Raw genomic sequence first — 13,174 nt, forward strand, 5'->3', positions numbered from 1 at the left:
CTTTTTTCCGGCTGTAGACGGGATGAAAATCGGACGATTTTTTTTTGCATTGCTGGTAACGTCGGCCGCTTGAACGACCGATTTTTCGTTTTTTTAAAGAAAAATCGGCCGTTTTTCTCCCCGTCTATGGCCTGCATTACTTCAACTTGTTCAGTTAATCTTTGACAAAAAAAAAACTGGAAGCTGCACCAGATTTCGCACTCTCCAGTTTTAGTAAAACAACCCGCTGGGTACATTTTTTTTTTTTTTAATATAAGTTTTGTCTTTCTTATCGTCAGTATTTAGCTGAAGTAATTTCTTCTCTGATACCTTTTGCATCTCTCTCTCTGCCACGTGTAAGCGTGCATTAGTCATGTGTTCCTGGTACAGCTGCTGCAGGCGATCCATTTCTTGTGAAACCATCTGCCACAGCTCTAAGGCATATTCCTTTTCCTAAAAAATGAAACCACAGTTTAAGTTTTCTTTCACTTTTAAGCAATACATCAGTTTACTGCATCCTTCGTAAAACGTTAGTACAAAAAGCTTCTAACCAGGTCTCCTAGGAATTCTTCTACTGGGCCCACTTTAAAGCACTATGTTATTACCCATAAAAAGGGACACAACAAGAGAACATCGCAGTGATTTTCTTAACTATTACGATGTAAGTTACCTGCTAAGATATTGCCTTCAGGCAGGGGGCACTGTTGCTCCAATTATTTTCACTGAAAGCTTTGTCAGAGGTTGAAGGACTGAGCAGTATTTCGCTGTACCTTGTGTACTCCAGATAGAATTTCTATTCTAACACCATATATGAAGAGCTAATTTAATAGGTCACAGATGTTTCGTGAGTTAGTGTACATCTGTGTAGTTTAAGAAAGCTGTGCCAGCAAAGCTAAAATAGCTCTTACCAAAGTAATAAAGAAGCTTTATTTCTTTGATTTTTTTAAGCTTATCCTGGTTTGGCTTTGTGGGAAATAGGAAAATACTCATAGGTGTGATAGCATCAGGGCCGTGGATTCAATTAATGGGGAAGGGGGTTTGGAAATAATGCAAAAGGTTTCCAGCTTACTTGATTTGCAAGTTGCAGTTGGTCCTGGAGGTTTTTAATCAATTCTTGTTCTGTAAATGTTTCGCTAGCCAGGGCAGCATCCGTAGGGAGAGATTCCAGCTGCTTCTCCAGGGACTCTTTTAATTGTTGGTGAAGCCTAGGAGAAATATAAGCAAATCTCTTGAGCTTCTTGCATAGTATAACCTCCTCCCATCCCATCACTTTACAAGTAGTGTTTTGTAGCTGTCTGTGCTACAGAACCTCTAATTAACTTTCCACAGTTACAAGATCTGAAAGGGAATTACACAATAACATTATTCACATTATCAGCTTCATCTGATGTTATGTACAGTGTGTTATGATGGATTCATTAGTGCAAGACTCATGCAAATCGAGCGATTCTTGAAAGTTGGCAGAAAGGATGTTAGCAGTTAGAACGCCAATTATAAAGCTCTCTGCCAACTAGAAAGATCCCATATCTGTATGGTTTCTAGAAATGTGAAACAGAGACAATATTGTGTAAGCTGTACACATAGTAACAAATAAAAATGAAATAAAAACAAATGAGCTGGTTGGTTTAGCTATGCCAAAACACATCTACTGAATGGTTTTTAAGGGTTTTGAGATTTTTGGTAGGTGCTGGAAAGTTAAAGCAGAACTCCAGTGAAAAACAAAACACAGTTAAAAATATAATAAATGGTGCAGCGCTGCTAATAATGAACCAGCATTAAATCCACTCAGACAATGCATGCAAAGGAATAAAATAATCAAAACAGCATGGGTGAATCAACCCCCTTGGTGTCAGCATAGAATGACATATATCTATCACTGGTGTCAAGGTGCACAATCGACACACACTTAATAAGTGACTAAGGGGTGATGTAACAGTCCAATTTGAGCACACAGGTGAGGAACTCTTCATACACGTGGATGTGTCATACATGCCACAGAAATCCCAAACCAGTCTGAGTGCCCCCTCACCTCCTTGCAATGACCTCAAGGGCCAACCAGCATTCAACAAGTAATCAGACAATCTCCTGCTGATCCCTTCAATGTGACCGGAACGCAGCTTTACTGCTACAGGGCGGCCGCTGTATACAGTGCTTTGGAAAAGTATTCATGGGATTTTATGTGATAGACCAACACAAAGTGGCATATAATTGTGAAGTGGAAGAAAAATGATAAATGGTTTTCAAACTTTTTTACAAATAAATATCTGAAAAGTGTGGCAGAGCTGTGTCCTGTCAGCAGCAATGTGATGGGTTTTGTTTCACTGTAGAGCAGGGAATAAAATCTAGCACAACCCCTAGTAAAAACACCACATACTCATAGCACACTTATAAACACACACTGGTTAGGCACACAGTTAAGTCTTTGATCGCCATAGATGTTTCTCTTCCTAGCTAGTGTCATTAGTACAGTGACAGTGTATATTTTTAGCAGTGACCTCTGTATCAGTGCCACCGATTCCCACAAAGTGTCATTAATGCCAGATTGCCTTCCGCAATATCACAGTCTAGCTATAATTTGCTGATTGCCATCATTACTAGTGTAAAAAAAAATAAAAACAAACAAAAATTCCAGTTTATCTACCATAGTTTGTAGATGCTAAAACTTTTGCACAAAGCAATCAATATGCGCTTATTGGGATTTCTTTTTACCAAAAGTATGTAGCAGAATATATATTGGCCTAAATTTATGAAGACATTTTTTGAATTTTTTATTGGATATGTTTTATAGCAGAAAGTAAAAAATATAGGTTTTTTTTTAAATTTACATTTTTTTTTGTTACTAGCACAAAAAAAACAGTAGTGAACAAATGCCAAAAAAGGAAAGTTCTATTTGTGGGGGAAAAAAATAAAATTACATAAATTGAATTTATGTACAGCATTGCATGTTGGTAAAGTGCAATTGTTGGTAAGGTAACGCAGTGCCATATCGCAAAAAATGGCCTGGTCAGGAAGGGGGGTTAATGCACTCCCTGCATTGAGGCCTAATTTACATTTGCCTCAAAATGTGGGATTTGATCAGGTTTTTCAAAGCACTCTGAATGCCAATCAAAGCATCTCTCACTAAATAAAATGGTACAGTTGCAAGAAAAAGTATGTGAACCCCTTGGGATTATGTGGAGTTTTGCATGAATTGGGCATAAAATGTGCTCTGATCGTCATCTAAGTCACAACAATAGAAGAACACAGTCTGCTGAACATAATACTACACAAACATTAGATGTTTCCATGGTTTAATTGCACATAACATGTAAACATTCGCAGTGCAGGGAGGAAAAAGTATGTGAGGCCCTAGCTTAATGACTTCTCCCAGAGCTAATTGGAGCCAGGAGTGAGCCAGCCTTGACTCCAATCAGTGTGATGATATTGGATGTGTTGCTGACAGCTGTCCTGCCCTTAAAAAAACACACACCTGTTTTGGGTTTACTGGTTTCAAGAAGCACTGTCTGATGTGAACCATGCCTCGCAGAAAAGAGCTCTAAGGAGACCTACGATCAAGAATTGTTGACTTGCATGAAGCTGGAAAGGGTTACAAAAGTATCTCCAAAAGCCTTGGTGTTCATGTGTCCACGGTAAGACAGACTGTCTACAAATGGAGAAAGTTTAGCACTGTTGCTACTCTCCCTAGGCGTGGTTGTCCTGTAAAAATGACTGCAAGAGCACAGCGCAGAATGCTGCAAGAGGTAAAGAAGAATCCCAGAGTGTCAGCTAAAGACCTACAGAAATCTCTGGCACATGCTAACATTTTTGTTGACACATCTACAATAAGGAAAACATTAAACAAGAATGGAGTACATGGGAGGACACCACGGAGGAAGCCATTGCTGTCCAAAAAGAATATTGCAGCACGTTTGAAGTTTGCAAAAGAGCACCTCGATGTTCCACAGCACTACTGGCAAAATATACTGTGGACAGATGAAACCAAGATTGAGTTGTTTGGGAAGAACACACAACACTATGTGTGGAGAAAAAAAGGCACAGCACACCAACATCAAAACCTCATCCCCACTGTAAAACATGGCGGAGGGAGCATCATGGTTTGGGGCTGCTTTGCTGCCTCAGGGCCTGGACAGATTGTTGTCATTGATGGGAAAATGAATTCCAGAGTTTATCAAGACATTTTGCAGGAAAACGTACGACCATCTGTCTGCCAACTGAAGCTCCGCAGAGGATGGGTGATGCAACAGGACAATGACCCAAAGCATACAAGTAATTCAACAAAACAATGGCTGCAAGAGCACAGAATACGCCTTCTGGAGTGGCCCAGTCAGAGTCCTGACCTCAACCCGATTGAAATGCTGTGGCATGGAGGAGGTAGAACATACCTTTGGAGGGGGGGTGGAGCCTGAACATGGCAGCTCGGGAGAGCGTGGAGTAAGCACTCCTCGCTCCGTTCCCCGTTCATCTCCCCAGTAAGGTCCCGGCTACCTAACTAGCTGGAGTAGAGAGCACTGGAGGCATACCCGGCAGAGGAGAGGACTCGGAGATGGCGTGTCGTGGTGGCAGGTTCAGAGGGGAGACAGTTGAGTCCCTCTCGCGCTTGGCGTCTCTCGCGGTAGCTCCGGAGCAGGACTGGGGTTGCCCGGGAGACGAGTGTAGCGGTGTAGAGCCTAACACACGTGGGCAGCCGCGGAGGAGCTCTGGGAGCAGAAGAAACAACCGGCATTTCGGCGTCAGCAGTCCAAGGGAGATGAGAGAGCAACATGAGATGTAGGATGGAACGGTGCCACATTCTACCCTAGTATCTCCGTCCCTTAAACTTCCAGACCTTCCATACTTCCTCCAACCCAGAAAAATAAAGAAAGAAGGAAAAGGACTTAAAGAGACCCCAAGGAATCCCCCAAGGATAGACAACTAAAGGAGAGGACTGTATCCCGAAAGGTACTTCAGCGTGGAGGGTGAGTGATAATAACGTGTGTATTGCAGGGGTTGTTATATACTCCCTATATACTCTCCATATGCTCTCCATATGCTCTCTATATCCTGGACTTACGTATTGGACTTTCCTTTTCTGTATACCAGATTTAAGCAACGCTTTCATTGTGTTTGCACTAGGATATTGTATATTATAAATTGAGAGAAGGAAATTGGGGTTTCCCTGGGAGGGTCTGAAGGTTTGGAGGAGTTGAAGACATGAAAGGTAAAAACACAAAAGGAAGTGGGTCCAAGAACCCTCAAACTGGTTCGATTAAGAAGTTTATACCCCAAGGAAATTTGACCCCAGAAAGATCTCAAGGAGTGAGTGAAATAAGTGAATTGGAAGTAAGTTTGGATAATAGTCCGAGACTTTCCCTAGGACCGGTATACAATAGTCAACAACCACTGGACGGTATAGGGCCGAGAGAATTTGAAAGGGATCTGCAAATACCAAATAAAAAGGAAATGACGGAGATGTTTAAAAACTTGGAATTATCAATAAAGCAAGAGATGGGGATAATTCGGGAGGATTTGGAACAACTGCTAACTAGGATGGAGGAAACTGAGGAAAAAGTTCAGGGTCATGCTCAAGCTATCTCAAAATTAGAGAGATGGATAATAGAAAATAGAAAAGAACAAAAAAGACTTTTTTTTATGATGGATGAACAAGAAAATAGAGACAGGAGAAATAATTTAAGAGTCAGAGGAGTCCCAGAGTTGACCCAGGGGGAGGACTTAAAAGAGTTAATAGGCAAAATTTTGAACTCCATAGTGGATAAAGCTGAGGTGGTGACGTTTAAACTAGATGGAGTGCATAGGATTGGGAAGTACCAACAAGAAAAAAGACTGGAAAAACCAAGAGATATAATAGTCAAATTCCACAACTATGGAGATAAAGAGGAGATATGGAAAAAGATTAAAGGAAGTACAAGTATTCCATATGGGGATAAAAATATCCAAATTTTTGCGGACTTAACAGCAGAGACTTTGAGAAGAAAGAAAACATTGAAACCATTCTTAGAAGAGATGAAAAGACACAATGTGAAATATAGATGGGGACAAGCAGCGAGTTTGATCGGTTGGAGAGATGGAATCTCGGCAACTTTAAGATTTCCGGAAGATATGGAAGATTTTTGTAATAAATTCGGATTGCAGAGACTAGAGATACCGGGTTGGGAAGTGGAGGAGGGAGATCTATATACCAGTAAGGAAGGAAAATGGCAGCTAGTTGGAAGAGTAAACAGAGAGTTATTAGATAAAGGGACCTCGGGGAGGGGGGGGGGGAAGGGGAGCGGTCATGAGCGGAGCCGAACCTCCAAGGTAGGGATCAGAGGTGGATAATGATCCAAAGGCAAAGGAGGCCTCGGGGGGGCGGTTGGGGGGGGAGCTTTGGGAGGGAGGGGATGGGGGGTGTGGGGAGAGGGGAGGAGGGGGGGGGGTGTGGGGTTAATGTTCTGCAAGATATTCGGGCCTAATAGAAGGAGATGGACTAGAAGAGAGAAAAGATAAAATCAAGAAGGATGGAAGAAATACAGTTTATAACATATAATGTGAAGGGGTTGAATAGTCCTGGGAAAAGATTTAAGTTGTTTAAAGAGTTACATCACAGGGCAACGTCAGTGGTATTTTTGCAGGAGACACATTTCGAGATAGAATCAAACGTGAAATTAAAATCTAAATACTATCCAACATGGTTTTATGCAGACTCTCCAATTAAAAGAGCAAAGGGGGTGGCAATAGGATTGGCAAAGAATATGAGATTTGAGTTAGAAGATAGGAGGACTGACCCGGAAGGGAGATTCTTGTTTTTGAAAGGTAAACTTCAGGGAATTGAATGTACACTAGCCAACATATATTGCCCCAATAAGAAACCGGAGATCTACTTAAAGGGTATGCTGAAAAAATTGATAGACTTTAAAAAAGGGTGTTTGATAATAGCAGGAGATTTTAATCTCTGTATGGACCCACAAAAGGATACAACCTCCCATGTGCAGAGAGAAGGGGGTAGGTCTCTGAGAGCCCTGAAGAGGGCGATCCACGAGTTCCAACTGGTGGACACATGGAGAATGATGCATATGAAAGACAGAGACTATTCCTTCTTCTCCAATGCACATGAGATATACTCGAGATTGGATTATATCCTAATAGATCACCAACTCATTGAAACACTAGTTAAAATAGAAATAGAGACAAGAACTTTCTCGGACCACGCCCCAGTCGTAATGAAAATGGGATGGGGAAAAAGGTGGGTGGGAGGTTTAGGATGGAGGTTGAATGAGGCTCTACTCTTGGATGAGGATATTGTGCAGAAGATCAGGAAAGAGATTAAGGTTTATTTTAAGGAGAATGAGACAGAGGAAGTATCGACAGCTACAGTGTGGGAATGCCATAAGGTATATATAAGAGGAATCCTGATAGCGATGGGAGCAAGGAAGAAAAAAGAAAGAAGAGAGAGAGGGTTAGTGGACTATTAAAGGAAATCCTGGATCTAGAGCAGATTCATAAGAAGAAAATAACAATAGAAACAAGACAGAAGTTAAGTGATAAAAAAGATGAATTAGAGAGATTGATGGAAGAGGAGAGGAGAAGAGTATTTAATAAAGTATTAAGTGAAAGATATAGATGGGGTGATAGACCAGGAAAGTACTTAATGAGAGCCTTGAATAAAAAGAAAAACAGGAATTATATAGAAAAGATAAAAAACCCCAAGGGTGAGATGGTCCATTCAACTAAAGAAATCATCAAAGTATTTACGGAGTATTATAGAAAGTTGTATAACATCAGCCATCAAGGTTCACCAAAGGAAATTAGAGAGGGTATTGACGAAAAAAGGAGGATGTACCTAAAAAATGCGGGATTGCCAAAGCTCAGTGAAACACAATTGAACTCTATGGAGGCAGAAATTTCTCAGGAAGAAATAGAAGTAGCATTGAGAAGTACAGGGGGAGGGAAAAGCCCAGGCCCGGATGGTTATACAGTTAAGTACTATAAAAAATTCTGTGAAGTATTGTTACCAAAGTTAAAGAAATATATGAATGACTTGGGAGGAGGGATGGAGGTGAGGAGGGAATCCCTTCAGGCTCATGTTGTTCTCATCCACAAGGAGGGAAAAGATCTATCTCAGTGTTCTAGCTACAGACCAATTTCATTACTAAATACCGATACTAAGTTGTACGCAAAGGTCCTAGCAAACAGGTTGAAAGATCTAATGCCCGAATGGATCCATGGAGATCAGGTGGGCTTTGTCCCAGGGAGAGAGGGTAGAGATAATGGGTTGAGAACTTTGATGCTTACCCAGAAAAGTAGAAGAGGGAGAAAGTAAATGTGGAGAGGTCGGAACCCATTGGGATGTCCAATGGAACAAGGCAGGGATGTCCACTGTCCCCCCTACTGTATGTTTTGACATTGGAACCCCTGTTATCAATGATAAGGAATAGTGGTGCAGTAAAAGGAATACAGATAGAAAATATAGAACATAAAGTAGCGGCCTTTGCAGATGACCTACTGTTATATGTGGGAAACCCCCGAATAACACTACCAAATATAATGAAGATCTTGAAGGAATACGGTGAACTATCAAATCTAAAAATTAACCCAACAAAAACAGAAATTCTGAACATTAATGTACCAAAGAGCGAAAAAGAAAAGCTACAAAAAGAATTCCCCTTTATCTGGAGAGAAAAAGATATAAAATACCTAGGAATAAAACTTGCTACCTCATATAAACAACTGTATAGATTAAACTATATTTCTCTGATAAATGAGACTAAGGATGAACTAAAAAGATTAGAAGGAGGAAACCCATCATGGTTAGGACGTATAAATCTAATTAAAATGGTAATTATACCTAAAATACTCTATAGATTTCAAATGATCCCAATCAAACTTCCAGAGGTGTTTTTTAAGACAATGAGAAAAATGTTAACAAAATATATATGGAGGAATAAGAAACCAAGAATATCTTATGAAACACTAAGTAGGACTAAAGAGAAAGGGGGGATGGGACTACCTGATGTCAAGAGATATTATAAAGCCGTAATTTTAGCAAGAATCTATGATTGGACTTTTAACCATAAGGGAAAAAGTTGGGTAAAAATAGAAAACGAACTGAGTGGAATTAATTTGAGTAAGATGATATGGGTTCCACCACATTATAGAAGGATTAAAGAGAGCACAAGCACCTACACTTTAAATGTTTTAAGGATATGGGATAATTTACATAGGTATATGAAATGGGAATTCAACTCTATATTAATGCCTCTTGCAAACACGGAGTATTTCCCTCCAGGAAAAGATGAGATATCAGGGAGATGGATTAAAAAGGAAGATATCCAATTGAGAGACGTTTTGGTAGAGGGGGAACTGAGAACATTTAAAGATTTAAAAGAAAGGGGAGGAGATTTGTTTATTAAAATAGATGAGTGGAAATATCATCAATTAAAATGCTTTATTGGAACTCTTCCTAAACCCTTGAGATTAAAAAAGGAGTGGAATCTGTTTGAAAGGTTATTGGAAACTCGTAGAGATGGGAAACACGGTGTCACAAAAATGTATAGAATATTCACAGAACTGTACACAGATATGAAGTTAATTTTTATAACAAAGTGGGAAAGAGATATGGGGGTGGTGATAGATGAAGATCAACAGAATAAGATATTTAGATTAGTTCACGAGAATGTTAGTATGAGAGATGTTGAGATTAATTATAAGTGTTTGACACGATGGCATATTACACCGAGCACTGAGCACAGGATGAGGGGGGAGAATTCAAAAATGTGTTGGAGAGGATGTGGGGAAGAGGGCACGGTTTTTCACATATGATGGCAATGTCCAAAAATTCAGGCTTTCTGGAAGATAATAGTCAATTTAATAGAAATAATAACTGGAAATGACATAGGATTAGACCCAACCATGTGTCTCCTACATAGTGTTGAGACAACAGTAAAAAAATATAAAGAATCAGGCCTATGGTATTATTTAAGTGCTGCAAAAGGGTTGATACCCAAGTTTTGGTGGAAGATGGAGGTTCCGACGGAGGAGGATTGGATCAATAGGGTAAACCAGATAAGCAGAATGGAAAAATCTTATTATACTCAGGAAGATAGGCTGAAATTATACTACTCGCGATGGGATAAATGGGAAAAATCAGGATTGAAAGAGAAATATAGAATACTCTAAACTAGGAAATCACTTGAAGTTATTGGGCCTAGAGAGACTTTGAGATCTTGCAGAGAGGAGGGAGGGGGGGAGGGAGGGGAAAAGGGGGGTGGGGAGATGGGAAAGAAAAGAGGTAAATAGAAGGAACAAGGTAGAAATATATTGACTATTTATATGTATTGTGTTTCTCCATATGAAATTTTTGTTATAATATGAAAAATTAATAAATATTTAAATTAAAAAAAAAAAAAAAGAAATGCTGTGGCATGACCTTAAGAGAGCGATTTACACTAGACATCCCAAGAATATTGCTACACTGAAACAGTTTTGTGAAGAGGAGTGGTCCAAAATTACTCCAGATCGTTGTGCAGGTCTGATCTGCAACTACAGGAAACGTTTGGTTGAGGTTATTGCTGCCAAAGGAGGGTCAACCAGTCAACCAAGTCCAAAGGTTCACATACTTTTTCCTCCCTGCACTGTGAATGTTTACATGTTATGTGCAATTAAACCATGGCAACATCTAATGTTTGTGTAGTATTATGTTCAGCGGACTGTGTTCTTCTATTGTTGTGACTTAGATGACGTTCAGAGCACATTTTATGCTCAATTCATGTAAAACTCCACGTAATCCCAAGGGGTTCACATACTTTTTCTTGCAACTGTAACCTTACAGCACAGGTGTCAAACTGTGGCCCTCCAGCTGTCAAGGAACTACAAGTCCCATTATGCCTCTGCCTTTTGGAGTCATGCTTGTAGTTGTCAACCTTGCAATGCCTCATTGAATTTGTAGTTCTGCAACAGCTGGAGAGGCGCAGTTTGCAACCCGTCCTTACAGTACTGCTCACACTGTTGCTTTTGCTTTGCTTCAAAAATTATACTCCATGTCGCTTTCTTGTTGTGTTATAGCATCTCCAAAGCCTCCATAGAAGTCTAAGACAAAGCTCGCTAACAGCACCTGCAGTATTTTATTCACCTTTAGATTCATTTTGTTTTGGAGGTATGGGATATCCCAGGATGCACTGTGGAAACAAGTGATCCAGAAAGACGTTATCAGCAGTCACTTCTGCTTCATGCATATATATTCTGGAAGTGTCTGGTGCAGATGTCACATCCGGTGTACAGCGTGGAGGGACCTGAGCGGAGCAACTAGCAGATGGCACACATGGTGCGCAGTGTGGGAAAGCTTTATCAGAAAGTGAAGGGGATTGGAGAGTGAGGACTGAGTGGTGGAGGATCAGCAGAGCCAGGGCTTGGAGCAGGAGAAATTAGAAGATGTCACATGTGAAGAGCAGTATGGGAATAATATAGTGGAAAGTGAGCGGGGACTGGAGAGAAAGAGTACTGAGCAGCAGATAATCAGCAGAGCTGGAACACGAGAAACTTGCAGATGTCACATGTTGTGCTAAGCATTGGACAAAATATAGTGAGAGGTGATCAGGGACTTGCAAGAGAGGAGTATCAGCAAACCAGAGGCTCAGACTATGAGTTACTACTGAGTGGGGAACCAGCAAAGCTGGAGGTTAATACTGAGTGAGGGATCAGCAGAGCTGGGGGGGTTACTACTGAGCCGTGCATTAGCAGAGTTGAGAGTTAATACTGAGCGGGGTATCAGCAGAGCTGAAGGTTATTACTGAGCAAGGTATCAGCAGAGCAGGGGGTTACTATTGACTGAAGGATCAGCAGAGCTGGGGGTACTACTGAGTGGAGGATCAGCAGCAGAGCTGGGGGTACTATTGAGTGGGAAATCTGCTGAATGAGGGTATAAATGAGTAGGGGATCTGCTGAGTGGGTGTATTACTGAGCCCCAAATCCACATACACTGGGCATTTGCCAAGCTTCAAAAAACAGCATCACAGAAGCTCACAAAACACACCAAAAGTGCATGTTGAAGCGATCAAGAACACAGGGACATGTGGTTAAAAAACTCAGAAAGTGGCATTTACTGAAAGAGTAGCTGATACGTGAAAAAGACTTCCAGCAGAAGTAGTATAACAGTCAACAGCACCCGATTTGAAACATGCTTGTGACAAACATAAATCTATACTCAGACAAAAAAGTTAAAAAATCAAAAAGGACCACTTTTTTTTTCTTCTTTAAGCAACTTGACAAATTCAGTTTGTGAGGTACAGTATTTGGATTCATGTTCCATCCATGAGTAGGAATATACAAAGTTAGGCTGGAAAATTGAACAGTATTCCAACATTAGGGATGGGTGATCTTGCTGTTAGAAACATGAGAAGACATACTGTAGGGCTCCACCTACACTGCTAGAATTTGCCTTTTGGATGGATTGACTCCTAAATAGCTTAAGTGGACCTGAAAAATTCCCATTTTACATACACAATATGTCATGCTACATGCTAGCATTATCAGATTATTATGAAAAATCATCATCATAAAAAAAAAAATAACTGCAGTGTCCCAGCTACCAGCCTAGACCACATGTTCTCAGGCTAACAATTTATACTGCAATTAATCCAGATCCATAGTTTTTTTGTTTTTGTTTTTACATAGTTAGTCTGGCTGAAAAAAGACAAAAGTCCATCCATTTCAACAATAAAAAAAAAAAAAAAGGTTATAATCCTATACCCACAATTGATCCAGATGAAGGCAAAAAACCCCAATAAAGCATGGTCCAATTTGCTCCTGCAGGGCAAAAAATTCCTTTCTGACCCTCGAGAGGCAATCAGATATTCCCTGGATCAACTTTACCTATAAATGTTAGTATCCAGTTACATTCTGTGTATCTAAGAAACAATCCAGGCCTTTTTTAAAGCAATCCACGGAGCTGGCCAGAACCAACTCTTGAGGGAGTCTATTCCACATTTTCACAGCTCTCACTGTGAAGAAACCTTTCTGTGTTTGGAGATTAAATTTATTTTCCTCCAGACATAAAGAATGCCCCCTTGTCCTCTGTGATGACCTCAAGGTGAATAGCTCTACACAGAGTTCACTATATGAACCACTGATGTATTTAGTTTTCAGTTTTAAGGTTTGAACCTCTTCAGGATTTTTATTGCTGTCCGTATCCCTTTTCGGGACATGCATTTCCACTTTCTGTCCC

The 13,174-nt window shown here is 40.4% G+C and overlaps 1 protein-coding gene across 1 annotated transcript in view; it reads right to left on the reverse strand.

Annotated features, from left to right (window-relative positions):
- Window positions 1-13,174, reverse strand: part of SCLT1 (sodium channel and clathrin linker 1) — a 295,900-nt gene that overhangs the window by 187,020 nt on the left and 95,706 nt on the right. Inside the window, exons 7-8 of the mRNA XM_089672201.1 lie at window positions 1,049-1,184; window positions 310-432 (exon numbers count right to left, since the gene is read on the reverse strand). Of these exons, the coding sequence (XP_089528327.1) occupies window positions 310-432; window positions 1,049-1,184 (259 nt within the window). The remainder of the gene's footprint in view (window positions 1-309; window positions 433-1,048; window positions 1,185-13,174) is intronic.

Source organism: Staurois parvus, unplaced genomic scaffold (genome assembly GCF_062004578.1).
Source record: "Staurois parvus isolate SC_StPar_1 unplaced genomic scaffold, SC_StPar_1.0 ptg000122l, whole genome shotgun sequence".
In the NCBI taxonomy this organism is placed as follows: Eukaryota; Metazoa; Chordata; class Amphibia; order Anura; family Ranidae; genus Staurois; species Staurois parvus.